Below are 27,345 nucleotides of genomic sequence, written 5' to 3' on the forward strand. Positions count from 1 at the left end.
TCTGCAGACTGAGAACTTCTTCTTTTCTGATCTGGATTCATGTTATTTCTTTTTCTTCTCTGATTGCTGTAGCTAGGACTTACAGAACTGTATTGAATAATAGTGGGGAAAGTGGGCACCCTTGTCTTGTCCCTGATCTTAGGGGTAATGCTTTCAGGTTTTCACCATTGAGATGAATGATACATTCTTGACAAGGCTATTATTGCCTCCAAAAGGGGTGAAAATTGGTTTTGGGGGAGATGAAAAAGTCTTTTTATGTATCAAAGCACAAATGTACATAAAATGATATACGGTATAATTATTTACTTAATCTTTTTTTTTGGTTAATATATTTCTACTTTTATCTGTAGATAATGCATGTATTTATAAAAATAATTTCATTTAATATTTGTCACCTTCTGTAGTTTCATACTTTGTGAATACTATCCCTTGTCTTTGAAAACAGAGCTTCTGAAACTGTCTTTGAAGGACCAGGGTGTTCTCCAATCCTTTCAGACCAATATTTTGTTAAGTTACAGACCATGCAGTTGAATGTCAAAGCAATGTTATACTGGTATTAAAGTTTCCAAATGCTTACTCTTCCCCCCCAAAAAAAGATATACAGGATATATATAGTTATTAAATTTCATAGAGTTGGGAAGCCATTAGGGAAAAAGTCTTTAAAAGGCTCCTTAGGTGGGTGATGATAAAGTTGAGAAAATCTGAGCTAAATTTCTTCTCTGTAGTTTATTTCTTTTGGCTTTACCTTCTAGGAGCATTGTCTCAGCTTTTTCTTGTAACATTTCCTAGAAATTTTTATTTTGGCTCTCAAAGTATAGTTTCTAAAAGCTTATCCTCTTTTCTGATTGTTTCTTTTCATAGCATCTTGCTCTTGTTTCATGGATGCAAGATACTACCTACACTGAATATTTATAGGTTTTTGTTTATTTAGGTTCCTGTATTTTCTGTCTAGGTCCTTCCTTGTTTGTTTTTTTTCTCCTGTGTGAAATTTTAGAATTTTTAAAATCTAAAATCTTGCATATTTCAGTGGAACACTGCATGGCTAATTGGAAATTCTATAGGTGGGGACCTTATTTATTTCTGGATTTCATTGGAAAAGGTGACTTTTCATTGAGGACTGTCAACTTGGTATCTGTGGTTCTTTTCCCTGAGCAATTTACAGTTTAGTTTCTTCAAAGAAAGATCCTCCAGTTTTGATACAAGCCTGGCTTTGGTCCTATGGAGGCAGACCTGAGGGACCTGAATCGAGGATGTAGACTTTCTTTTAATACCCCTGATTTCCTCATGCCATTCTTTTTCTTCCCTCCACCCTTGCCCCATTCTGTGCCTGATCCCCCTGATTTCAGAGTGTAGCTGTGGCCACATGGCTAAGAGGATAGACTGGAAATCTGGGGTCTCCCCACACAGGCTTGAATCCTGTCAGCTGTGGCGCTGGTGCTTTTCCCCTTAGAAGGTGATCTTTTGACACTTTTCCAGTTTGAGAGTCTGCCATAAATTTGATCACAGTGTATAGGATTCCATTTCTCTAGAGAATAAACCTTTAGTCTTCTCTGGGGATGATGTTGAGAGACAGGAATCTCAAGTGATGGGAGGGATCTTTTCCAAGTACATGTTTTTAAACCTTCTACCTGTTTTCAGTTGCCTAATACACACCTTCATTTTGTAATACATCTTGCCTCTTAATTCTCAAGTTTTTCTGGAGTTGCCCTCAGTAAATTAGCTTCTATTTCTGAGTGTCTCCCATTCCTTTGTTTCATAAGTGTTTATTTCAATCATAAGTATTTATTTTCTTATAGAAATAAGTACTTTGAAAATATCCCTCAGGTAGACACCATCCAGCTCAGGAATTGGAATGTTAGAGAACTCCATAAACTCTTCCTTTGTACCCTCAATATTAACTTTTCTTCCTCCTCTTCCCAAGGTAAACACCTGAATTGGTCCCTTATACCACAGATTAGCTGTGACTGTTTTTGAATTTTACATTATGAATACGTTTTATACCTTACAATATTAATGGTTAGTAAGTTCTCCAGGCATATTAAAAAACTTAGTAAAATTGAATTATAACAATGTAAAGGCTGTGTGAAAGTTAAGCAGTTACTTTTTCTTGATACATTGATCAAACCTTTAAGAGTTTAGTTAGGTTTTTACCCTTTTGAGTTTCAAGTAGAAACACAAGTGGAAATCCAGTAAGTCAGTTTTTTTTCCTCCCAGGTAATCCTGATTTTTATCAAGACAGAGACCCCCTGAGGGTCTCAATAAGCCGAGAACAAAGTTTTCTTGGGAGCCCTCTGGACCGTGATCCATTTGGTTGTCTTCACTCAGTTGCCCAGGAGAACATCTGTGGTGATGACTCTGATAAAGCAGGTGAGAGAGAAAGGAATCAAAAGTGGAATTGCTGTGCACAAGAGTATGTGGGCAGAAAATAATTATTGTAGCATTGCTTGTAATGAAAAATGGTAAATAACTTCAGTAAAACTGCAGTTTTGTGAAAGTGTTAAATGAGAGAAGAAAAGTCTGTTCATGCATTTGAAAACTGTCTGAAATAAAAATCAACGTGTTGGTACAGGTTAACCCTTGTTGGAGACTGGGTTTCACTTTCTATTTCCTATGTTTACATACTGTAAAATTTTTTCCCATAAGAAGCCTATATTATTTCCATATGCAAAAAGTTGAATGAGGAAAGTGAAGTTTATTTAGAGAAAAAGTAATTTCACATCTGTGGCATTCTAAATGAGCTGTTTTCTGTTTAGTTTTAAATGTTGGAAAGTATTAAAGAACAAGTTACAAGGAAAAAACTTTAAATGACTAAAATCTGCCACTCAGAGACAACTGATGTTAATTTTCTTGCTTTCGAATTTATGCATGTTTATAATAGGCTGTTTTTTATGTGTAATATTGACCCTACAAAGCATAGTTCCAGTACTGCTTCATTATTTCTAAGGTATCTTTTTAAAAGTTGCCTTTTTCTAACCAGATTTATTTTAGCTATCACTTACACTTGGATAACTGTTACCTTAGCTGTATCTAGTGTTTAATAGAATAAGAGAAGAGTGAGACCTATTTTCTATATGGGAGTTTATAGAGAAATTGACTTCAGCATCTCCTTTTTAAATTGGAGATTGAAATAACTACAGATATAATTATAGTTTTTGAAATTTTAAAATAAAACTATTACCATTTTTTTTAGATTTAGCCAGTGAATACTTAAGGGCTTCCCTAATAACTCAATTGGTAAAGAATCTGCCTGCAATGCAGGAGGCCCAGCCACTGGAGAAGGGAATAGGCTACCCACTCTAGTATTCTTGGGCTTCCCTGGTGGCTCAGCTGGTAAAGAATCTGCCTGCAATGCGGGAGACCTGGGTTCAGTCCCTGGCTTGGGAAGATCCCCTGGAGAAGGGAAAGGCTACCCACTGCAGTATTCTGGCCTGGAGAACTCCATGGACTGTATAGTCCATGAGATTGCAGAGTTAGACATGACTGAGCGACCTTCACTCACTCAGTGAATACTTGCATCCCTTTTTATTCTACCTGTCAATGTCCTCTAACCAAAGACTACCAGAGAACACACCTGTACACAAAAAAGCTGTGTGCTTTGACTTGCTGTTGTGAGAGAGCATGCACACCATGAAGAACCAAAAGTGAGTTAGTGAGAGGGTATTAGGACTTACTGTAAGACTTGGGCTTTTATTAGGTGATTTTGGGGAGGGTTCAAGGAAATAGGCCTTTGCTTATTAGTATTGGATATTATCAGGGAGCAAGTGTGAGTCTATTATTATACCTACAAAATTCTTATCTAGGAGGTAGGAATAATGGAGTTAGGCTAAGTAAAGCTGTAATTGGTTAAGCAGGAGTCACTCATGTCAGCCAGGATAAGGAGATGGTTGTTTTTGTGGTTTAGACAGTATTCATGGTTTTGTCTGTGTTCAGACATGAGAACTGATGGTCTGATTTTGTTTTGACCCATCAGTCACAGAGTAGCCTTCTCCAGTATTTGTATTCTGTAATACTGTACCTGTTTACCAGGAGAACTCCAAGGCATAGCCAGTAGTGCCAGGTCTGCTCCTGGCTGTCAGAGGCTGCTTGTCTCTTTTTCACAATCATCCTGGAGTGGTATTGTTTCTACCTTGGAAGGGAGGGTCTTAGTGTTGTTACTGTCTTTTCTCTCCCTACCGCTTGATTCAGGTCATCACCTCCCCTTGGTTTCTCAGCTTTTTAAGTGGTACTCCCTAGCTTGGCACTCTGTACCCTTTGCTTTTGTAGGAAAGCAGGAAATGGTGCTTTGCTTCTCAGGAAAGCAGAAAATGTTGCCTTCCTGTAGCAGTATGGGAAGATTACTCTCTTTAAGGCATTGCTGTAATGATGTAACTTCCCCTTTTTAGGAACCTCCCACTGGGTCCTTATTATCAGTGAGCTGTTTTCAAACCAGTGATACTTCTTTTCCAGTTACTTTCAGGGACCTATCCATTGAATTCTTCAACATCTTAAGTAACTTGACCTTGCTTCTCTCTTTCATTTTTACTTTTCAATTCTTATCACTACCCAAATGCTACCCTGGCCACCCCCCTCTGGGGGAATCTTTGGTTTGTTATAGATAATAACAGTTATAGAATTGTGATTCTGAAATGAAAAATCCCTAACTTCTCATCTCAAAACTGGCTTTTGAGATCAGCTGCTTAAAAAAACTCACTATTAAGTTTCTTACTTTCTTCACTTAAAATCTTAGTGTATATAGAAGCAACCAAGTAACAGTTTAATGGTTAAATTATGTCACAACATTTTTAATTCAACTAGGAGTCAAAAAATGCATTTAAAAACAAATTATATTTAAACATAATATTTTCTGTAGTTTTACTTAATTATCCATAATATAGATATCATTTTATGAACATCTATATACACACATATATAGATGCATATGTGCCTGGATATGTGACCTCTTGGAAAACATTTCTTAGATAAACACTTAAGAAACATTTAATTAGCATGATCTCGTAATATCATGGTGATAATGGGATGAAAATTTTATTTTATATTTGGTGGACCAGTTTTAATTTTATTCTGTTTCAGAGCCACAGATGATATATGCTTTGGCCAGCTTTCTCACAAATGTTGGCTAGTGGGAATAAGAAAAAAACTAACTCAGAATACCCAAATTACTAATAGTGAGATAGTATAATTTGTATGTGTTTTTAGTATGTCAAATGTAATTAGGAATGATAATTCATAGTCAAAGCAGTACATGCTCCTGTGATTTTAGACAGCACTGCAAGTTATAAAGAAGTCAGATTTCTTCTTGTCCTACCACTGGTTGCACTTTTCTTTATTATGTACATTTTTCTCAACTTTGAGATCACACTGTACTTATGATTGAATATTCTTGCTTCTTCACTTAAAATGATGATAGAAGCATTTCCAGTCACACTGGCTCTTTTCTAAAGGGTTTTTATTCATAGAATAATAATGACAGCTACCGTTTTCCATGAAAAAGTATAATGTGCTAACTATAAATATTATTAATGAATAATAACATGAATTGTTTTTTCTTCTTAGTCAAAAAAAGAGAGAAAATTGTAGGAAAGCAGGAAATTATGCCCTCTGGTGCTAAGAATTTGATTTGTCATAATCCAGTCCTTCCTCCTCCCTCCCCCTTTTAGTCAAAGTCAAGGAGGCTGTGGTTGAGAATCATGCAGTATTAAGCTATGCTGTGGAGAGAGAAGGCCATACGTACCTGGATCCAAATGTGAAGTCAGATGTTAAGGTTAGTAATGTCTTGATGTGTCCTGCATCATTAGAGCTGCTTGGCTTCATCTGTGTTCTCTGAGATCTGCTCTTACTGAAGTGGATCAGTGATGAAAGTAGCCAAATCTGAGCATCAGAAGACCACCTAGTGTACCTGATGCATGATCTCTGTAGTTCTGAGAAGCAAAAGAATAATTTAAAGTAAGGGGTGTGAAGGTGTGTGTGTGTGTGTGTGTGTGTGTGTGTGTGTGTGTGTGTAAAGGTGACTTGATAACTAAGGGCCTTATTGGTGGGTAAGTGAGAGTTGGTTGTGGGTGTGCATGTATGAAAGGCTGATCAGTTCTGAGCAATGATGAAAAGATTTTACTGTGGAACTTTATATAACTGTGAAGGTTTCTACACTTGATCTGAGCTCAGAATTAATAACTGCTACTGTTGGAAATTTGGGTTTTTTCTAGCTATTACTTCCTACACAGTGGCCTAATGTTCTCCTTAATTTTTAGGCTGAAACACAAGAAATTTATCATGAGCCATTATCTTCAATAACTGTTTCCACTGGGAGCTTTTTAAGTTACGAAAACATAGATTTGAGCCTTACAGAGCCAGGTACGAGTATCAAAACATTTATAAACAAATTGAAAGTCAAGCACCAGTTGAGTTGCAGTACAGTGATGAGAGTTAACATTGTTTTTCAGAATGTGCTGAGAGGTATTGTTCTTTAAATCTCAAAAGTAAAGTAATCATGCCTTTAGAACATTGGACAATATGATATTCTGAACATGTTTGGAAGTCACAGTGATGCTCTATCAATCTCCAAGTAGCACATTGAGCAGGGTCTGCTAGTATCAGTGGGAACTACCAAACACGTTTCTTGGTTGTATTAATTCCTTATCAATGTATGTTGCTATGTCTGTCTGCTAAAATCTGTCTCTAAGAAAGTACCCAGCCATTAAGTATTTTCATTAAACCCCATTTTCAGAGTCATTCCCAGAGCATGTGGACCATAGGGAACAAGAACCTCCTGTTGGTAAAGAAGAGGAAACAAATGTTTTAAGTTCTAGAGTTCCTTCAACACAAGATATTTATCAAAGACAGGACTCTCAGGATGTCCATAAACCTCTTTTACGTGCAGTGGAAACATTGACATCTGGTCAGACACACATTCAACAGATGAGAGACAACTATATTGATGAAGTAAATTTCATGACTGACAAAACAGACTTTTGGGGTAAGTTTTATTTAAGACTTTTTTAATAAATACTTCCATGTAAACTAAGTGTTCTTCGTTTTTAACCTATCATCCTTTTTAGCTGGAAGTAGTGATTGTTTGAGCTTTGTGTTTTGATGGCTTGCTGTAGCAATTATAACATGGAAAACACTGAGAAGGGCACTTAGAGAGGAGCTCTGGAATTAGACTGAAGACCATGTAGAAGAGATGAGCAGGTCTTCCTTTACCTTTGCAAAGTTACCTATAGCAGCGGAGGCAGTACTGCCAGTATTGAGCATATAAGCTTAAGTCATACAGACCCTATGACTATTTCCTGAGACCACAGGCAGCTTACTCTTCATCTTCTGTAGAAGAGGTGTTGGAGATAATACACATAAAGTGAAATAATACACATGAAGTACAGTGTCTGGCCCATGGTAGCACTCAGTACAGTGAGCTTTTCTTCTTTCTTAATTGATCCTCAAATGACCTGAGAGTAACAAAGTTTACTGTAGCAAAGCAGTGACCCTAATGGCATCTTATTCCTAATTAACCCCATAAAGACTTTGAGGCTAGTAGAAATGGAAAGTTAAATTTGTCAAAGGGTTTGGAAACACCCCCCCCCAACCCTTTGCATCAGAAATAATGATAGGGCTTAATTTGAAAGCATCAGCTGGTAATGAGAGGAATGGAAGTAATTGTGTTAAGTTGCAGTTATCTTAAAATAACCTTTATGAATATGTTCTTCGTACTACTTTTCTAGGCTTTACTTTTAAGATAAATGTCTTTTTTTTTTTTCCCTTAAAATTCCAACAGTTGACTTTCCAGAATTGGAGCACAGTTTTCCAAATTTGCATCATCAGCTATTTAAACCCCTAGAACCACATCCAGATTTTGATTTGTTATCATGTTTCTCTGGAATTTCTCAGGACAGCAAAGACTTTTACCAGGTAAAGTAGATGCTTCTTTGCAGTGAATTTCAAAAAACAGTCTCTCTTTTCTTCTGTTAGAACAGAAGAATGATTCTTAGCCTTGGCTGCCAACTAAAATCATCTGGTGAGCTTTTAGCTACCAATGCCAGACTGTGGCGGTGGTGGTTTGGTTGCTAAGTCGTGTCTGACTCTTGCGACCCCATAGACTGTAGCCTGCCAGGCCCAGACTGTACCTCCGACCAATTAAATCAGAAAATCTAGGAATGGTCAGATAAAGTGGTTATAATGTGGAACCAAGATTGAAAATAGGTGCATTAGAATTTGGTCCCAACAGCTTTATTTCTAGCTATTTTTTATGGGTCACTCCAAAAAAACTTGAGAACATTTTTGTTGTTAGTTTTCAGGGTTTTGGGGCAGGGGTTACTTTGATGGAATTTAATCTTAAATTGCCAGGTAAATAGAATGTTGCAAAATTTTGAAAGTCTCCTCCTACAGGGTAAAGGAGCTAAGACTCAAACCTGGGTCTTTCTGTTTCCAGGCAGCTCTGCATAGTTCCTGCTTATCAGAAAATGATTCAGTCATGTTCTGAACTGTGTCTTGTTAGTTAATACAGTTTGTTTTCTAAATAAAAAGTTTCATATTTCCTAAAGTGAAAGAATTGGGTTTGAATAAGCAAGTTGTTAATGTGATAGTAAAGTGGTAATTAAGGAAGTGCAATAGCAAACATGAGGATTTCTTGATGCAACTGGTAACACAGCCTTCCCCTGTTTCCCGTCAGAGGTCAGGTTCTTCCTGTGAAAGCCTCCGTGCTACTCCATCCCCCAAAAGTATGGCTTCTTTTACAGCACTGAGGAGGGCCAGCCTGCATTCTTCTAACACCAGTCTGAACCAGCAGCCTGACCCTAACTTGGCTTGTGACGCAGCTCAGAGTTTTGCTGCAGAAGATATTGAAGGTATGCAGAAGTTTGGAAAAGTTAAATAAAGCTCAAGTTTTTCATGGTTGTTTATATCATTTTTCCTTTGAAATTGCACCTAGTAGCTCTTGGTTTGTCTCCACTCATACTCTCATTCCTTCCCCTACCTCAGCTCTTACAGTTAAAGTATCCTTCTCAAACTTTTTATACAAATTATGTATATATATATATATGCACATACCACAACATACCCATCTGTGAGACATACATGAATGTTTTAGTCTGTCTTTCAGTTATAAAATCAATATTTCTGTTATGGGGGGAAAAGTCCTTATTGTGTCTAATAGCTGTATTTCCTTTGTTAAATATTATAGGGGAAAATACATGGTGTGAGCAGTAATTATTTGAAAATCACTGTGACCATCCTTTAGCTTCCTATTCTTATTTGTGTACATCTGTTTTTGTCCCTGAAATTTTAAGTAACCTGGCTTTATTTATAATTTTCTCAGAAATTGTTAGAGACTATACCCAAGTTTTACAACACCTAATTATGATCAACTGATCTCTTACAGGGTCTGAACAATCTTTTCGACAGCTTCGACCAGGATATTCTTCACAGGAAGGGAGCCAGCATGCTGATCTACCAAGTATTTTTAGCATTGAAGTGAGAGCTTCTTCCCAAGATGTGGAAAATCAGAACTGTTCCTCTGAACAAAATGAACTATTACAAAACAAGCAAAAAAGTGTTCATTTCCAGCTCTCAGTAGGAAATTTGCAAAGTTCAGTCTTCAGTTCATCTGGTGAGGCTAATGTATTTCATCAGTTAAATCTACAGCATAGCACTCCATGTGGTTCTACCTCTAGTGAGTGGTCAATAAAAGACCAACCAGAAGGCAGAAAAGAAAGACTAGGCTTTGAAAAACTATCAGAAAGACTTCATACAGTGTTAAAAGGTCAAGGACTCACTGATGATAAAAAAGAAACTTGTGATTTAAACCCACATGTAGAGGAAATTGACTCTCATTTATGTGTAAGGACAGTAGAGATGGGAACTTCAATTCAGATACCATATTCACCCACTGTTCAGAATGAAAAATGTCTTCAGGATTCAACTATGGCAGAAATTCCAACAATCATAGGAAACCCATCTCAACTTGCACAATCAGAGCTCTTTGTAAATTCTGGATCATTTTCATTACAGAGATCTATTCCAGTCTGGGTAAGTGAAGTCTGTGCTGTATACTTGAATTCGTTTTCAGGAAAGACTTTAAAAACAAAATTGCAGGACATGCAACAAAACTACTTGTTCACATTCCTATCTGAGATAGTCTCATAATCATTGGAAATCTCCAATGAAATGCAGAAATGACATTTTTTTAACTTGACCTCTCTGAATTTTACATATCTTTCTTTCCAATTTACATTTCTTGTCTCCACCTTACCTGAAAAATGGTAGCTAAGCCTATGCTTCAGCAGTCAACTGAACATGGCTTTTACCTTCTAGTACTGTTTGTCCTGCCACAGATAAGCAGAAAATAAGGTGTTTTGGTCACCTTTTGGATTTTCTTGTATTCTTGTTAAGTATTTAAAAGTTGTTCCCTTACAAAGGGTGCTCTAGCAGCAGTGACCTACATTTGGCTGCAGCCCAGTAGCCAGCCACTGCTCCATTTAGATAGGATGCAGACTCTGGTTCTGTACAGCCCCTACTCAGTCTGGCCGTCTAGTCCTGTCAGCATTTGGCTTTATAATGCAGAGTAGATCTTCTCTGGTGTCCGTAGTTGAACAGCCTGTTCTTCCTGCATAACGTACATTATTTTTTCTCTTCTGAATGTGGTTTCCCTTTTGTTACACAGGAAACAGAATCTGGCCATGGTATAATGGAAGAACCAGAACTTACATTGACAAGCACCAGTGATATCAGTATTGCTGAAATGGATTTTGCAAACTTAACCCTAGAAGAAAAGAGAGAAAATGAGGCAAAGAGCTGTTTTCAGGTAATTTCACAGCTCTCATTAATAAACCTCAATAATATAGCAACCCACTGTTGAAATTTAGGGGATAAGAGTATTTTTACTTTGCTTTGTACATGGTATTTCTTCTTACAGTATCACTGTATGAATATGCTCACAGTAGAAAACTGACAGTGGTAAGCTGATAGGGCTACTGCTGCTAGTGCTTAGTCCTTCAGTCATGTCTGCCTCTGAGCAACTCCCACCAGGCTCCTCTGTCCTTAGGGACAAACTGTTTTGTCCAGGCAAGAATACTGGAGTGGGTAGCCTATCCCATCTCCACATGAACTTTCTAACCCAGGAATCGAACCAGGATCTCCTACACTGCAGGCAGATTCTTCACCAGCTGAGCTATCAGGGAAGCACAATTACATGGTACAAAACAGTGCTAACAAAGTGCTATTCAGTTTAGTCGCTCAGTCATGTCTGATTCTTTCTGACCCCATGGACTGCAGCATGCGCCAGGCTTCCTTGTCCATCACCAACTCCTGGAGCTTGCTCAAACTCATGCCCATTGAGTTGGTGATGCCATAAAACCAACTCGTCCTCTGTTGTCCCCTTCTCCAGCCTTCAGTCTTTCCCAGCATCACAGTCTTTTCTAGTGAGTCTGTTGTTTTCATCAGGTGGCCAAAGCTTCAGCATCAGTCCTTCCAATGAATATTCAGTACTGATTTCCTTTAGGATGGACTGGTTGGATCTCCTTGCAGTCCAAGGAACTCTCAAGAGTCTTCTCCAACACCACAGTACAAAAGCATCAGTTCTTCAGTGTTCTTTATAGTACAACTCTCACATTCATACATTATCGGAAAAACCATAGCTTAGAATAGACAGACCTTTGCTGACAATGTTTCTGGTTTTTAATACGCTGTCTAGGTTGGTCACAGCTTTTCTTCCAAGGAGCAAGCATCTTTTAATTTCATGGCTGCAGTTACCATCCACAGGGATTTTGGAGCCCAAGAAAATAAAGTCTGTTTCCATTGTTTCCCCGTCTGTTTGCCATTAAGTGATAGGACTGGATGCCATGATCTTTGTTTTTAGAATGTTGAGTTTTAAGCCAACTTTTTCACTCTCCTCTTTCACCTTCAAGAAGCTCTTCATATCCTCTTCACTTTCTGCCGTAAGGGTGGTATCATCCGCACAGCTGAAGTTACTGATATTTGTCCTGGCAATCTTGAGTCCAGCTTGTGCTTCATCTAGACTGGCATTTCGCATGATGTACTCTGCATATAACTTAAATAAACAGGGTGACAATATACAGCCTTGAGGTACACCTTTGCCAATTTGGAACCAGTCCGTTGTTCCATGTCCAGTTGTAACTGTTGCTTCTTGATTCTCCAGAGGCAGATTAGGTGGTGTGGTATTCCCATCTCTTGAAGAATTTTACGTTTGTTGTGATCCACACAGTCAAAGCCTTTGGCATAGTCAATAAAGCAGATGTTTTTCTGGAACTCTCGTTTTTTCTATGATCCAGTGAAGTGAAGCAAAGTTGCTCAGTCATGTCCAACTCTTTGTGATCCCATGAACTGTAGCCTCTCAGGCTCCTCTGTCCATGGGATTTTCCAGGCAAGAATACTGGAACGGGTTGCCATTTCCTTCTCCAATGGATGTTGGTAATTCGACCTTTGGCTCCTCTGCCTTTTCTAAATCCAGCTTAAACATCTGGAAGTTCTCTGTGCATGTACTGTTGAAGCCTTGCTTGGAGAGTTTTGAGCATTACTTTGGTAACATGAGATGAATGCAGTTGTGCTATAGTTTGAACATTCTTTGGCATTGCCTTTCTTTGGGATTGGAATGAAAACTGACATTTTCCTGTCCTGTGGTGTATTGAGTGCAGCACTTTAACAGCATCATCTTTTAGGATTTGAAATAGCTCAACCTGGAATTCCATCACCTCCACTAGCTTTGTTCATAGTGAGGCTTCCTAAGGCCCACTTGATTTCACATTCCTGTACGTCTAGCTCTAGGTGAATGATCATACCATCGTGGTTATCTGGGTAATGAAGATCTATATTATACAGTTCTTTTATGTATTCTTGCCACCTTTTCTTAGTATCTTCTGCTTCTATTAGGTCCATACCGTTTCTGTCTTCTACTGTGCCCATCTTTGCATGAAATGTTTCCTTGGTGTTATCTAGTTTTCTTGAAGAGATCTCTAATCTTTTCCATTCTATTGGTTTTGTCTGTTTCTTTGTATCTATCTGTCAGGAATGCTTTATCTCTCCTTGCTATTCTTTGGAACTCTGCCTTCCTGTATCTTTCCTTTTCTCCTTTGCCTTTCTCTTCTCAGCTATTTGTAAGGCCTCCTCAGACAGCCATTTTGCTTTTTTGCATTTTTCTTGGGGATGGTTTTGATCCCTGCCTCCTGTACAGTGTCTCATAGTTCTTCAGGCACTCTGTCAGATCTGATGCCTTGAATCTATTTGTCACTTCCACTGTATAATCGTAAGGAATCTGATTTAGTGGTCTCTAGTGATTTTTTTCCTACTTCCTTCAATTTAAATCTGAATTTGACAATAAGGAGTTCATGATCTGGGCCACAGTCAGCTCCCAGTCTTGATTTTGCTGACTTGTATAGAGCTGCTCCATCTTCAGCTACAAAGAATGTAATCAGACTGATCTTGGTATTGACCATCTGGCGATGTCCATGTATAGAGTCATCTCCTGTGTAGGGTTAGAGTTAGAGTTGGAAGAGAGTGTTTGCTGTGTGGTGGTGGTGGTTTAGTTGCCAAGTCGTGTCCAACTCTGGTGACCCCATGGACTGTAGCCTGCCAGGCTCCCCTATCCATGGGATTCTCCAGACAAGGATATTGGAATGGGTTGCCATTTCCTTCTCCAGGGGATCTTCCCAACCCAGGAATTGAACCCAGGTATCCTGCACTGCAGGATTTTTTAGACTGAGCTATGAGGGAAATTAGACTTTGCCCTGCTTCATTTGGTACTCCAAAGCAAACCTTGCCTGATACTCCAGGAATCTCTTGACTTCCTACTTTTGTGTTGCAGTCCCCTATGAAAAGGACATCTTTTTTTGGTGTTACTTCTAGGTCTTGTAGGTCATCAAAGAACTGTTCAGCTTCTTTAGCATTACTGGTTGGGGCATAGACTTGGATTAGTTATATTCAACGGTGATGAGATTGAACCCAAAAACTGCATTTTGGGCTCTTGTTGATTATGAGGGCTTCTTCTACGGGATTCTTGCCCACAGTAGTCAATATTAATGGTCATTTGAGTTAAGTGCACCCATTCCAGTCCATTTAGATTCCTAAAATGTTGATGTTCACTCTTGCCAACTCCTGTTGGACCACTTTCAATTTACCTTGATTCATGGACCTAACATTCCAGGTTCCTATGCAGTATTGTTCTTTACAGAATTGGACCATTGTTTTCACTTTGGCTCTCTTTTCGTGACCTGAGGAGTTCCATCTTATAGTGTTTTGCCTTTTCATACTGTTTATGGGGTTCTCAAAGCTTCTACAGTGGACCACGTTTTCTCAGAACTCTCCACCATGACCTGTCCGTCTTGGGTGGCCCATGGCTCGTAGTTTCATTGAGCCTTTCATTCACAAAGCTGTGGTCCATGTGCATTAATTTAGTTATCCAGCCACTAAAAGTAAGTGCTGGTGCTTTCTAGGTTTTCTTTTACATTTTCCAGTTCTTGCTTGATTCACCCTTTCAATTTTTGAAGGTCGTCTGCTGTGGTTAACTCAGATTCATACATGAATAACTTTAGGACTGAATTTTCTAGAAAGGCAGTTCCAAAAGAACTAGGGTTTAAGTTTAGAGCATTTAAGTCTATAAAAGTCTTCTCTGAAGTGGTAAAGTCTTCTGTGACTTTCTTGCAATTAGGTGAGTGAATTTCTGCCTCTTCTGTCAGAAACAGAAAACTCAGATTATCCAGCTATGTCAGAACATCCACTGGAGAAACCAACTGTGTGTGCAGGTATGTGCATCAGATTGGTGAACCCAGACCCATTTATGAGAACTTGAATTCCCCATGAATTTGTGTATTGCTGATATATTTAAAAAAAAAAAAAAAACTTTTTAAAACAGAAACCTCTTCAAGGTGTACACCTGCACCAGAAAGCTTACAAGAAGCATTCATAAAAAGAAAAAAGGCATTTATAGAGAGATCCTCACAGAGACAGAGAGAGATAAAGGACAAAGTTCATGCCTCTGGAAATTCTCAAACCAAAACAATAATGGCGAAAACTACAGGTATACGCTCCACATCTGTTTATCAAAGAGAATTATGTATTTTAGTTAGTAGTTTTACTCAGTGGCATTACGTATTTTACTCAGTGGCTTGTTTTCCACTCAGGTTCATTTGTGACTCACAAAGTTAGGGTGTCTCTTCCTGAAGATAGAAAGACTGCACAACCCCATACGCACCAAAAGGCACTAGGGTATGTATATGGATTTACATACATCTGATGGACAAAGGAATGGCAACCCACTCCATGGGAAACTCCTTGGACAGAGGAGCCTGGTGGGCTACAGTTCATGGGGTTGCATAGTCAGATGCAACTTTAGCAACTAAACACATATCTGAAGTGTCTGTCTTTAATTCCATACAAATTTCTTATAGATTACATCTTCAATTAGCTGAAAGGAAAAAGCAAAAGGAAGAGAAAGCAAAGCAAGATGAACATGACCAAAACAGTGCAAGGACAAAAGAATTTCATAAGGTAAGCAGCATCCCATACATACCCCCAAATTTTCATGTCTAAGGCACATCAGAGCTCTTAACTGATGTTATTATTTCTCCCACAGAAAACATTAGAGAAGCTTCAAGCCAGAAATATATGCTGACTTTCTGCACAAAGGTTGCTTTTTATTCATAACATAGGCAAAGTTATTTAAGTCAATAAATTTTTAAGGAATTTTCACACGTCCTGATTCTTTCCACTGCCAATCACCATAGCTCCTCCAAAGTCATAATCTTCAAGGTACCCTGAAGAAGAGTAGATACTGGTTAAATTTGGAAGATATTTACATTTTACTTTCCCACATGACCAGTCATGGATATGAGTGGCTTGTATCTCCATCAGGAAAACACAGCACTATCAAGTGACTATTATATCCAATGGAGAATTCAATCTTTGGTCACAGCGTTAAGGGCTCCAGGATTTGGTCCCATCAGCCCTCTTTGAAATGACCTACAAAACTTATTTTCTCTAATGTGTCCATACCTTTCAAAAAGTTCTGCTCAATCCACAGCTGTGATGCCTGTGTAACAGAAATATTAAAGGTTTCATTTTCAGAGATGCTCATATAAAGTTCTGAAGCCAGCTACCCCAGTAATAAACTAGAAAACAACTCCAAAAATCTAGGCATAGACTGTTTCAATGCCATAGTCACTAGCAATGTCTGGGTATTATAAAACCTAATTAGAAAAATGGCTATTTTCTATTTATACTAACAGTGCTGACCTTCACAAGCAGTTAATTAAGGCTAATAAAATGTTAGCAACAGGCTGAATGCTAACAAAGTAGCAGGAAGAAAAACCTGGTTGGAATTTTGTTTTATGGTCACGTCCACAGCAAATGAGAAACTGCATCTAAAAGCCTCAGTAATGACCATCAAAACCTTACAAATAACAAATGAGAAACTGCATTCTAAAAGCCTTGGTAATGACCATCAAAACCTGACAAATAAAATTACATGCTAGTTGTTTTAGTTGGGCCTCTTTGATCTTCAATGGAGTGCCACCTACAGAAAAGGATTTTAATAACTGGGACTGATTTGGTTCCATTTTCATTCATACCTAAACTTTGTTGCAAAACATAAATGTTCTTAGGCAACCTTAATCTTTGAGCTTTCAAATATAGTTTAATATGGATGTTCAGAAAGGCTATTTTCACTCAGCCCATTCAGAGCAGTTGAACAATTTGCCCGTCATCATAACATCACTGGAAAAACAGTAACACACTTAATGGGCTGTTTAACATCTAGTTTTTTCATTAAATACAAGGGGGAAAAGTGAAAATCTTACCTGTAATCTTCAAGATCCAATTTCCTCAAGCAGTTTAGTATAGGATCCTAGAAGTTAAATATATTTAATATATAAGTACATTGGTGTTTATTCCTTCATCTTTCCTAACATTGAAAAGCCATATTATATCCAATTTTTACTCATGAGCCTAGCAAAAAAAAAATGTTACAGGTCTCATTGTCACCACTGCAATAAAATTACAGTGATGGAAGCAAAACCTGTGTTATCAATGTAGCCGCATTAACAGTTTTATGAACACCATGAACAAGTGCCCATTTTCAGTAGAATGAGGCTTTATAAGTAAGTTTCTCAAGCTTAAGAGAATGTGCAAAAGGCTTCTTCTGAACCTGTATAGCAGTTCCGCTATTTTGCTAAGCATGCTATCATTAAAGGAAAGCTGCTAAAAGCAACAGAAAGCGAAAAGCGAAATACCTGGTTAGGGTCAGGAGATGGGATCTGTCTAGTCCTTAATGACAACCATAGGAAAAAAACGTATTAGTTACTATTGAAGATTACGTCAAACTGAACAGTATAAGAAACTAAAGGGATACTGTATCAGTAGAAATACCAGGTCTAATATGCACAAAGCAAAAAAAACCAACGATGCCAGATACTGAATTTATATCGCACTGTCTTTTGAACAGCCAGCAGGAACAAACTGCTGAATGCAGATACCATGCAGTGCAATTATGACTGAACAGGAATCACCCCAACCTCATTCTGTAATGATACTATCTGAGAAACTTACTAGCTTTTTACTCTCTCTATACCTATAAAACTTACATAGGAAACTATCCAATCATACTTGATATTTACGTGCTAGTTTAATAAAGTGTGCAAGGGACCAGGGCATTTCCATGCCCTACACATGCTGTGTCTTCATTTTTTCCCAATTCTGTAAGTACAAATATTACAGCAAATTTTTGGTCAAAATCTTGGTAATTCTGTTTTACACCTAAATAACTAGCAGTCACAATAGTAATAGAATGCCATACTCAAAATTTACATTGTTTTCAGAACTTCTGAATCCTATTTGAATACAAATTTAATATTCTACTTACCTCTAAAGACTTATCAAGTTCAAATCATATTCATTCCTGCAGATACCAAATAAAAGATTACGGGTTACTTACTCATGATTAAAAAACAAAAACCTAAATATATGATTATCTAAATATTTTGTTATACTCAGCTCTATCAGAATTAAGTTTTAGTTCATATCTGTATCATTCAGCAGTTGAACATTAAATTCATCATCTGAACTGGAATGGTAACCACCCCCCCAAATTATAGTCACTAACTAAAACTTACCTAAGTTACCACACCCTAAAGCTTGACAGAGATCATTGGGATATGCCAATACCTAAGATAAAAAAAAAATTGTTAGGTTTTTCATAGTTTGATTGGTAACTGTGTCTTGTAGTTCTTTCCCACAGATCTAACAGGTAGTTCTATGAGTAAAGGAAACTACATAGTTACTCTATGAGGCGTTTCCAACGATGTAGGTTTATAGAAAAAGCCCCATCGGGATAGACCTCAACTGTTGCTTAATCATTGTTTAATTAATTTTAAATTAGGTAATTTAAAGAAATCATACCATGAATTAATCACATGGTACGTATTTTTAAATCAATGCTTCGGAAAGATAGTATAAAGTACCAAGTAGCTATTACAGCTGAACCAAAAAAATTCCATATGTAAATTTAAGCTTGATTATTAAGAACTTCATTACTACAATGTGTTCAACCTATGCAGTACCCAGATTACTGCAAAACTATTTAAATGAATTTTTGGCTTTAAAATGAGAACTACAATGTATTTTCTCATTGATGTAAATTATGAAAATACAGAAAAATGTTAATATGCCTGATGTTCTGACCATTTGGGGATCACTGAGGACAAATTTGGCATTTGTATATCATTCGGATTTATGAAATTATGTGTTCTGTGTGGTCATTTCTAGCATTGCACTATTAAATTTTCTACTTCATTTTAGTATATGCATCCCTTAAAAAATATTGTGGGACTTCCCTGGTGGTTTACTGGTTAAGACTCAGCACTTCCACTGCAGGAGGTGTGGGTTCTATGCTCAACATCACTATTACAGAAATGCAAATCAAAACTATAATCAAGTACCATCTCACATTGGTCAGAATGGCCATCGTTTAAAAGTCTTATAAATAAAAAATGCCAGAGAGGGTGTCAGAGAAAAAGAAAGGAACCTTCCCCTACATTGTTGGTGGGAATGTAAATTGGTACTGCCACTACAAACAACAGTATGGAGACTCCTCAAAAAAATAAAAATAGAGCTACTGTATGATGAGCAATCCCACTGCTGAGCATATACACAAAGAAAAACATCGTTGGAAAGGATACATGCACCTGTGTTCACTACAGCACTGTTACAAGATATGGAACTAACATAAATGTCCACTAAGAGATGAACTGATAAACATGTGTGGGAGGGGTGTGTATATTGCTCAGCCATTAATATGGAAATGATGCCATTTGCAGCAACATGGATGGACCTACTGATATACAAAGCAAACTAAGTCAGACATAGGTATCACTTATATGTGGAATCTAAATAAAGTACCACACAAATGAACACATCTATGAAACAGACTATGAAACAGATAATGGACTTGTGGTTGGACAGGAGGTGGGGTTGTGGGGGAGCCATGGACTGGGAACTTGGGATTAGCAGATACAAATTCATTAAGATAAATAAGGGCTTACTATACAGCACAAGGAATTAATATTCAATATTCTGTGATCATAAGAGAAAAATTATATAACTGAGTCACTTTGCTGTACAGCAGAAATTAGCACTGTATATCAACTATACTTCAATAAAATTTTTAAAATAAATTGTACAGGGGGTGTTAGGAGATTAAAAATTCTTATGCTTGAAGAGGGAATATTCAAGATTCTGATAGCTTAAATTATAGTTCTGGGACCCTTTCCTGCAAGCAAAGTAAAGCTGGCACAATGTCACTATAAAACATGCCAATCCTGAGATTCATTTTCTGAAATTACATGAATAGAAATTTAAAGTTGGCAAAAATGCCTTTCAAAAATTAAACCTGTGGAGTTCTGACAATGTATCATATTTACACAAATCTGAACCAAACTCACCTAAAGCGTTAGACATACCTTTGGAAAATCCAAACACTGTATTCCCAAGATAAAAGCCTAAAAAAAGAAGCCCGTCTTTGTTTTATGTCAACATTAAAACTGAGTACTAGGAACAATAACAGCTGGTAATTTAAAAGCTTATTTAACTCTACAGCCCTGGAAGCAATCTTTATGCTTATCGATACACACCCATTTTATGGATCATGTTCCTTCTTATCTGTATCAAAACTCATACTGAACAATGAGTTGTGGGTTGCAAAAGAGGATTTACTTTCGCACTCGTCTGTAAGTCTTTGTCCACAAATTAAACAAAAACAAACACAAGTGCTACTGTAAAATGCATTATATACAGTGGTGATGAAAATGATATCTGAAATATAGGTAGTTAGGAAGGGAAAATTAAGTTATTACAGTACTCAGCATTTCACACTAAACTTGTCTAACTAAAACAAAAACAGGAAGTTGCAGGTACCCTAAGGAGGGTAGCTGACTGTCAATCATTGTTTATGCAAACTTTTCAAGATTACAATCTGTTATTTGTTTCAGTGCTCAAATGGTACCTTTAAGTTCTCTTACCTAGAAATAAACCATCATAGGCAAAACAGTAGGACTATTGTTTATTATTCGTCAAGTCAATCTCTGCTGTAACAGCCTCAATTTTTTCTGCATAATTTTTCTTATAATTACTACTTCCGGAGTTTCACAAATCTGTTTAAGTATTCTTACAGGGTTCTTTTTTTCTAAGGCTGGCATATATATTCATACTTCGCTTTTATTCTATTTATTTACCTTCTCTGGTATTTATAATCCTCTCTCTCTTCAGGCCATTTTGTCTTCTGTCCAGTGTTTAGATTTTGATGTTCTCTTTTTAAGCAAAGCAGTTTCTTCAGTATATTCCTCTTGATCCAAATATACATTCTTCTTCTTTGGAAATTCAGAACTTATTATGAAATAACTATTCTCCTGCATAAAAATATTGGTAAGACATAACAAATTTTACTGCACTAGTAATTGCATACAACTAGGTTACTTAAAATAACCTGGAAATTAGATTTGGATTTTTTCTTCTCATTTGATATCCTAGTTACAATAAGACACATTAAAACTTACAATACTATTGATACTTTTATTGACATAGTACTGCTAATTGATGTTTTCAATCTATAAAATTCTCATTTTTATCCTCACATTTCCTGCACCAAGGGCACTGAGCCTTTCTAAAACTAGACAGTAACAGTACAGGATAAAAATCTCCCTTTGTCAACTCCTGCCCTCTCAAAACAAAATGGAATAAAAATGTCACTTACCACCAACTTAATATCACATTCATCATGTTCAAGGTTTGTTGCAATCTCCTCCTCTGCTCTGTAATATTAAAAACATTATCACTCAGATGACAATAAATTCATAGCATACTGTTATGACATACAACTGAACCAGCGTTGTATCACCATTAAATATTAAGTATGAATACTTATTTAATACTTAAAGTTAATGAATTTCTCCTGAGAAATCTGTATGCAGGTCAAGAAGCAACAGTTAGAACTGGACATGGAACAAGACTGGTTCCAAATTGGGAAAGGAGTGCATCAAGGCTGTATATTGTCACCCTGCTTATTTAACTTATATGCAGAGTACATCATGAGAAATGCCAGGCTGGATGAAGCACAAGCTGGAATCAAGATTGCCAGGAGAAATATCAATAACCTCAGATATGCAGATGACACCACCCTTATGGCAGAAAGCAAACAACTGAAGAGCCTCTTGATGAAAGTGAAAGAGAACGAAAAAGTTAGCTTAAAACTCAACATTCGGAAAACTAAGATCATGGCATCTGGTCCCATCACTTCATGGCAAATAGATGGGGAAACAATGGAAACAGTGACAGACTTTATTCTCTTGGGCTCCAAAATCACTGCAGATGGTGACTGCAGCCATGAAATTAATAGATGCTTGCTCCTTGGAAGAAAAGCCATGACAAACCTAGACGGCATATTGAAAAGCAGAGACATTACTTTGCCAACAAAGGTCCATCTAGTCAAAGCCATAGTTTTTCCAGTAGTCATGTATGGATGTGAGTGCTGGACCATAAAGAAAGCTGAGCACTGAAGAACTGATGCTTTTGAACTGTGGTGTTGGAGAAGACTTTTGAGAGTCCCTTAGACTGCAAGGAGATCCAACTCCTGAAGGAAATCAGTCCTGAATATTCCTTGGAAGGACCAATGCTGAAGCTGAAACTCTTAATACTTTGGCCACCTGATGCAAAGAACCAATTCTTTGGAGAAGACCCTGATGCTGAGAAAGAGTGAAGGCAGGAGAAGGGGACGACAGAGGATGAGATAGTTGGATGGCATCACTGCCTGGATGGACATGAGTTTGAGCAAGCTCTGGGAGCTGGTGATGGACAGGGAAGCCTGGCATGCTGTGTTCCATGGAGTCCCAAAGAGTCAGACATGACTGAGCGACTGAACTGAACATTTAATATGAATTTTAAACATTAAAACTATTAAAATCTAAACAAACTGACAGTATACTGATAGTATAGCAACGTTAAAATTTAAAAGCACAACGTTCAAAATTGTTCGAATGTCTGAACTTACGCTGACTCTTCAATAGGAGAGAGAGATCCATCATCATCCAAGTATCTGTATCTTCGACTATCAAAGTCTTCTTTTTCTAAATCTTCAGCAACATTCATCTGTTTCAAGGATTCCTTGAGGTAGTATTCATACTTCAGTTTTTCAAGGTAGTTAAAAAATCCTCTTGCCACTGCTTGCTATATACCAGAACATCCTGTTTTAAGTCATGGACTTGGAAAAAAAAAATTTTCTGCCACAGCTTAGCAGATAGATGCTTATGTTCTAAAATAACAAGGAAGCCCTAACTCTGCCATCACCTCTATCAAACACTGCTTATAAAAAGAATTCACTGTTCTACCTAGCAAGTTACCAAAGTTGGTACACCAAGAAAAACAAGCACAAATCTTGTATATGTTTTGGATGCTACTCAAGACTTTTTTAATGCAAATTGAAAGGTCTGTTTTAGTCACTTTTAAACATAAAAGGTTAATAATTATTAATCCTTTCCAATAAATCAGATTTTAGAACAAGTGACTACAAATGATGCAGTTACTTAAAATTCAAATATCTGAGTCTACTGCTACGAATTGGCTGACCTGTCAGGTGAGTCTGTCAGAAATGAAATCTACTAAAGCCACTGAACACGAAAGTTAGGTGTGGGTTTGACTTAGGTTATAGTAAAACAACTAGGTATTATTTGAGTTTTAGGAATGATGTTTAAAACCTGTTTGGCTAAGAGCAAGGTATAAAAACGTCCTTGGAGCACTTTACATGCAGATACATCCACCCAATATACCAGGGAAGATTCCATCCAGAAGCCCAAGTCAACTTTGAACTGAAGGATGGAGGTGACATTTAAGTGGCAGTATAGTCAGGATAAAGAAATATTATCAAAGTTGCAAACTGCATGTTCCAGGTGTTACCTAAATTCTAAAAGTGACCAACAACTCATTTCACACATTTAAGCTGTGTATGAGCATATATAATGACTCACCTCAAAGGTTAAAATTTTTCTCCAAGGTAATGGTTTTCTTCCATTTTCTGATTCTAAAAATGGGAAACCAGGTCTTTTGTCTTTAAATTGTTTCTCAGTAATTTGTGAGAGTCTAGTGTTTCTCCTTCCTTTTGGTCTTCCCACTGATCTTCCAGTTGGCTTGTATTTCTTCTTCTTACGTTTACGTTTCTTATTTTTGAATCTTTCAAAAATAGCCTTTAAAGTCAGTGGTCTCGGCTCTATAGATGAGTCACTAGATGACTCTCTTGCTTGAGTACTTTCGGGTATGTGAACAAATTTTCTAATAGTGTTTCTTTGCCTCTGTTTAGGTGGGACAGGAACACACTGAGTTTTAAATAAGCTGCTACCAGAAGAAGAGCTGTCACTAAAAAACAGGGAAAGATTAATTGCACCATCTCAAATTACTGAGTGTTTATTACCAGTAATATACTTTTTTAAAATCAAAGCAGGAAAACATGCTTAGAATAATTTCTTAAAAGATGGGCTCAGTACTAACAAACTGTTAAAGTGGGCCATAATGCCACTGCCATGGTGATCTTCCTTTATGTAAGTTCCATACAGGCATCCTGTTCACTGCTAGATCCTGAACTAAATAAAACAAAGCCATGTATATTATCATATGTGAAACAGAACACCATTCCATGTTCGATGCATGAGACAAGGGCTCAGGGCCAGGGCAATGGGATGACCCAGAGGGATGGGATGGGGAGGGAGGTGGGTGGGGGGTCCAGGAAGGGGAACACATGTAAACCCATGGCTGATTCATGTCAATGTATGGCAAAAACTATTACAATATTGTAAAGTAATTAGCCCCCAACTAAAATAAATAAATTTATAAAAAAAAAACAAACAAAAAAACAAAGCCCCCTCTAAATAAAACAAGATTATCTTAGTAGAGAGGTATCTGATGTGAATATACTAGAAATGCTCATGTGATTTCCCAGTGAGATCAATGATTTAGACTAGATAGATACCTTTCATAATACATAAGCCAGCATCCTTACTAACGTGAAATAATGAGAACTAGTTGATTTTAAAGCAAGATTCACTAATACTCATCTTCTTATAGTTCAAAAACTTCAAAGGCCTGTCCAAACCAAGTTTTCCTTTTCTGTTCCAATTCTTGAAAATTACATTTACCACCACTCACTATTGACAATGATTTATGCCCTCCCAGTAATTCAAATACAGTAAATATTACCATCCAGTCTCTTATCCAGGAAAAATCTGTTTTTTTTTAAAGGCACTTACCTTTGATTCTCAGTTTCCACAGCTGAAGCAGATGCCGTTGTATAGTTAAGAGAATCCATTCTTGATCCAAGTCCCTCTCAAATTATCCTTTGCTTTCAATAGATTTATGATCATATAAAATCTGGTAAATGTGATGTAGTTTCCCTGAAGAAATTAATGCCAACAGTTAGTAATCAGAGTAATGCAAATATTGATGTAGCTGTGAGTTATGTAAATAATACATAAATTAAGGCCATATCACTTACAAAGCCTTTAATATTTTCTGGTAGTAACTGTGAATTCAGATCAATTCTAAAATCTAGGGATTTGATTCACAGGTTGTTTCAGTTTTGCCTCCATCTGTCCAATGGAATAAGATTCCAGAAGAGTAGGTAATTTACAACAGTATCATGGAACTTTCCCGACAGCAAAAAATGTAATTTTAACCCTTAGCCATAGTAATGTACAATGAAGAGTATCAGTGTTCAACAGCAGAAGTTAACTACTATGTGTGGCCTCAGTATAGCAGGGAAAATAATCATTAGGTCTTACTACCTCAGTCCACACTCGTGGTCTGGGATTTAGTATTAGGGTATTGAAAGTTCTACGGAGAAGGCAATGGCACCCCACTCCAGTACTCTTGCCTGGAAAATCCCATGGACGGAGGAGCCTGGTAGGCTGCAGTCCACGGGGTCGCTAGGAGTCTGACACGACTAAGCGACTTCACTTTCACTTTTCACTTGCATGCATTGGAGAAGGAAATGGCAACCCACTCCAGCATTCTTGCCTGGAGAATCCCAGGGACGGGGGAGCCTGGTGGGCTTCCGTCTATGGGGTCGCACAGAGTCGGACACGACTGAAGCGACCTAGCAGCAGCAGCAGCATTGAAAGTTCTAAATTCTCCAAATTCTCAATAAAAGGCTTACAGATTATGACAATGCCCGCTGTCTTTTCACTTCCTTGGATACAGTATTTAGGGCAAAATTTTTAAAAAGACAATGTCTTTTATTTTACTTCTCAACCTCCCTTATAGAGGATGCCATCATTTCCCCCTTGTTCTTAGTTTTTAGCATTTTAAGAGCGATATATTTCAAATACAAGAAAACAATAGGTCACAGAGATCTCAAGCTCTGCAAAATGTCCAATGGACACGTGGTGAATTCATGATACGTAGATTTCTAAAATGCAAAATCTAACTCATGAAGTAACTGCACTTGTTTTTAAGTTCTACGAAAATTGGATCAAATGGCAGCGATGTTACACCTGAACGTATTATAAAAGCTAAAGTTAACACAATCTTTTCCGGAATCTGGAAAGCAGTCATGGGGAAGTGCTGCTTCCTAGTCGGTGATTCTGCTGACAGGACCACGCGGCCGCGAATAACTAGCCTTCAGCGCCTTGCGCGATGCTGGGGCGAGCGTCTCCAGGAGGCGCCCACCTCGGGCGAGGATGGCGTCAGCAACGGCTACCTCGCACTCAAGCGCCATTTAGAGAATGAGCATTATTTATGCTCCATTTTAACATCCACTGCTCGGGCCTCGGTCGCAGCGCAGCTCTAGGCCCGCAGTCCACAACCACCGCGGGCCCTCCGGCGTCAGGGCTGACTCCCGCGGCTGGACCCCGCCCCGCCCCGCAGGGCCCGGGAAAAGCCACAAGAGCGACCCATCCGCCGCCCACAAGGCCCGGACGCCGGTGCCCTCTTTCCGACCCCTCCAGAGGAGGATGGCGTATACCAACCTGCGCCAGCTCGGCACGGGACTCTGCTGCGGATAGCAACCTACCGACCACAGCACTCCGAAAGGGAGACAGCAGCCAGCCTCCGCCGCAGCGCGGGTGGAAAGGCTGGGCGTGCCGCGCGTCCTAGCTAATAGTGGGGCGGAAGTCTCGCGATAACAACTGGACTCCGGGATAAACGGGAGAGCTGGGAGGTGGCGCGGCATGAGGCGCCATGTTTTTCCCTGCGAGGGGAGGGCCGATTCCGGTGGGCGGAGCCTGGACGCCCTAATCCTGGAGAGGCGGAGTTGACTGAGGCAAGAGCAGGCGTCTGGTGTAGGCTTCTCTATCCGACTAGGTAAGTGGGATAGCCTAGGACGTTTCGGCCAACGTTTCGGGAATAAATTGTGGGGTCAGGCGGGGGGAATGCACGTGAACTGCAAGGAAACAGGCACCCCGCCGGACTTGCTCCCAGGGGCCTCTCCTCTGCTGAGATTTCCTATAACTGTGCAGAGTCACCGCGGGTCTTTTGGGGGATGTGCGAGTGTGTGTCTCTGGCCAGGTGTGTTTTGTCGTGTTGTATCCGCTTTTGCCTTCAGAAATCGCTTCTCCGTTATATTGTGAGAGGATCGTACCTTGACCGTGACTCAAAATGTGTAACCTTTGTACTGGAAGTCTCTGTTACGCAAGCACTCCCAGCTCCCCGCTCCACCTTCGAACTTGTGTTGTTACCTACCCTCCCTCAGAACGAAGGGTCAGCGTCCCAGGAGTTGCTAAACGGAAAACTGGAGACAACCGCGGCGGATTTTTGTTGTTCGTTTTCTCTCTCAGTTCCCTGAATGGTTACTGTGTTAAAAAGCTAAAAGTTTAAACTTAG

General features: G+C 38.4%; 3 protein-coding genes, 1 long non-coding RNA gene and 10 other non-coding genes across 37 annotated transcripts in view; 4 read left to right on the forward strand and 10 right to left on the reverse strand.

Moving 5' to 3' along the window:
- The window catches only part of CEP295 (centrosomal protein 295), a 54,970-nt gene extending 39,283 nt beyond the window's left edge, over positions 1–15,687 (forward strand). For 2 of the 10 annotated variants that reach the window (XM_081535587.1, XM_081535590.1), the window contains exons 18-30: positions 2,215–2,367; positions 5,658–5,761; positions 6,246–6,348; positions 6,722–6,970; positions 7,766–7,899; positions 8,660–8,834; positions 9,368–10,014; positions 10,649–10,789; positions 14,648–14,741; positions 14,852–15,016; positions 15,120–15,204; positions 15,387–15,486; positions 15,572–15,687. In XM_081535587.1, the coding sequence (XP_081391713.1) occupies positions 2,215–2,367; positions 5,658–5,761; positions 6,246–6,348; positions 6,722–6,970; positions 7,766–7,899; positions 8,660–8,834; positions 9,368–10,014; positions 10,649–10,789; positions 14,648–14,741; positions 14,852–15,016; positions 15,120–15,204; positions 15,387–15,486; positions 15,572–15,610 (2,189 nt within the window). In that variant the 3' untranslated portion in view covers positions 15,611–15,687. Of the gene's footprint in view, positions 1–2,214; positions 2,368–5,657; positions 5,762–6,245; positions 6,349–6,721; positions 6,971–7,765; positions 7,900–8,659; positions 8,835–9,367; positions 10,015–10,648; positions 10,790–14,647; positions 14,742–14,851; positions 15,017–15,119; positions 15,205–15,386 lie in introns of all 10 variants that reach the window. The other 8 variants (XR_014067119.1, XR_014067121.1, XR_014067123.1 and 5 more) reach the window with 8 other exon arrangements.
- Positions 964–8,747, reverse strand: LOC145524074 (uncharacterized). The gene is made up of 2 exons (XR_014067137.1): positions 5,732–8,747; positions 964–2,355 (listed from the first exon to the last, which is right to left on the reverse strand). It is a non-coding gene; the product is annotated as an uncharacterized LOC145524074 (long non-coding RNA).
- LOC145524957 (small nucleolar RNA U2-19) lies at positions 5,845–5,924 on the forward strand. The gene has a single exon (XR_014067987.1). It is a non-coding gene; the product is annotated as a small nucleolar RNA U2-19 (small nucleolar RNA).
- Positions 6,087–6,158, forward strand: LOC145524956 (small nucleolar RNA U2-30). The gene has a single exon (XR_014067986.1). It is a non-coding gene; the product is annotated as a small nucleolar RNA U2-30 (small nucleolar RNA).
- Positions 15,601–27,138, reverse strand: TAF1D (TATA-box binding protein associated factor, RNA polymerase I subunit D). 13 transcript variants are annotated; one of them, XR_014067130.1, is made up of 13 exons: positions 27,104–27,138; positions 24,777–24,920; positions 23,505–23,889; positions 22,532–22,707; positions 21,239–21,296; positions 20,721–20,894; positions 19,950–19,988; positions 18,105–18,156; positions 17,855–17,890; positions 17,226–17,259; positions 16,794–16,840; positions 15,991–16,027; positions 15,601–15,752 (listed from the first exon to the last, which is right to left on the reverse strand). XR_014067130.1 is itself a non-coding variant. In XM_081535596.1 (6 exons), the coding sequence occupies exons 2-6, from the start codon at positions 24,833–24,835 to the stop codon at positions 20,751–20,753; spliced, it is 822 nt and encodes a 273-aa protein (XP_081391722.1). In that variant the 5' UTR covers positions 24,836–24,920; positions 26,493–26,723; the 3' UTR covers positions 20,603–20,750. The 13 variants fall into 13 exon arrangements, 1 of the variants encoding a protein (XP_081391722.1); XR_014067136.1 differs by lacking the exon at positions 27,104–27,138 and adding an exon at positions 26,493–26,723 and having other exon boundaries at positions 20,721–20,891; XR_014067126.1 differs by lacking the exon at positions 27,104–27,138 and adding an exon at positions 26,493–26,723.
- Positions 15,833–15,959, reverse strand: LOC145524948 (small nucleolar RNA SNORA25). The gene has a single exon (XR_014067978.1). It is a non-coding gene; the product is annotated as a small nucleolar RNA SNORA25 (small nucleolar RNA).
- On the reverse strand, positions 16,259–16,380 carry LOC145524954 (small nucleolar RNA SNORA32). The gene has a single exon (XR_014067984.1). It is a non-coding gene; the product is annotated as a small nucleolar RNA SNORA32 (small nucleolar RNA).
- Positions 16,638–16,710, reverse strand: LOC145524943 (small nucleolar RNA Z40). Its single transcript, XR_014067973.1, has one exon. It is a non-coding gene; the product is annotated as a small nucleolar RNA Z40 (small nucleolar RNA).
- Positions 16,954–17,087, reverse strand: LOC145524950 (small nucleolar RNA SNORA1). The gene has a single exon (XR_014067980.1). It is a non-coding gene; the product is annotated as a small nucleolar RNA SNORA1 (small nucleolar RNA).
- On the reverse strand, positions 17,342–17,479 carry LOC145524946 (small nucleolar RNA SNORA8). Its single transcript, XR_014067976.1, has one exon. It is a non-coding gene; the product is annotated as a small nucleolar RNA SNORA8 (small nucleolar RNA).
- LOC145524971 (small nucleolar RNA SNORD5) lies at positions 17,986–18,056 on the reverse strand. Its single transcript, XR_014067999.1, has one exon. It is a non-coding gene; the product is annotated as a small nucleolar RNA SNORD5 (small nucleolar RNA).
- On the reverse strand, positions 18,204–18,334 carry LOC145524955 (small nucleolar RNA SNORA18). The gene has a single exon (XR_014067985.1). It is a non-coding gene; the product is annotated as a small nucleolar RNA SNORA18 (small nucleolar RNA).
- LOC145524959 (small nucleolar RNA SNORA40) lies at positions 20,134–20,260 on the reverse strand. Its single transcript, XR_014067989.1, has one exon. It is a non-coding gene; the product is annotated as a small nucleolar RNA SNORA40 (small nucleolar RNA).
- The window catches only part of BKGD (beta-keto-L-gulonate decarboxylase), a 33,315-nt gene continuing 32,742 nt past the window's right edge, over positions 26,773–27,345 (forward strand). For all 3 annotated transcript variants that reach the window (XM_081535592.1, XM_081535593.1, XM_081535594.1), the window contains exon 1: positions 26,773–26,826. The gene's annotated coding sequence lies outside the window, so the exon portion shown is untranslated. The remainder of the gene's footprint in view (positions 26,827–27,345) is intronic.

This window comes from Giraffa tippelskirchi, chromosome 10, assembly GCF_054371585.1.
Source record: "Giraffa tippelskirchi isolate mGirTip1 chromosome 10, T2T-mGirTip1v1.2.pri, whole genome shotgun sequence".
Lineage (NCBI taxonomy): Eukaryota > Metazoa > Chordata > Mammalia > Artiodactyla > Giraffidae > Giraffa > Giraffa tippelskirchi.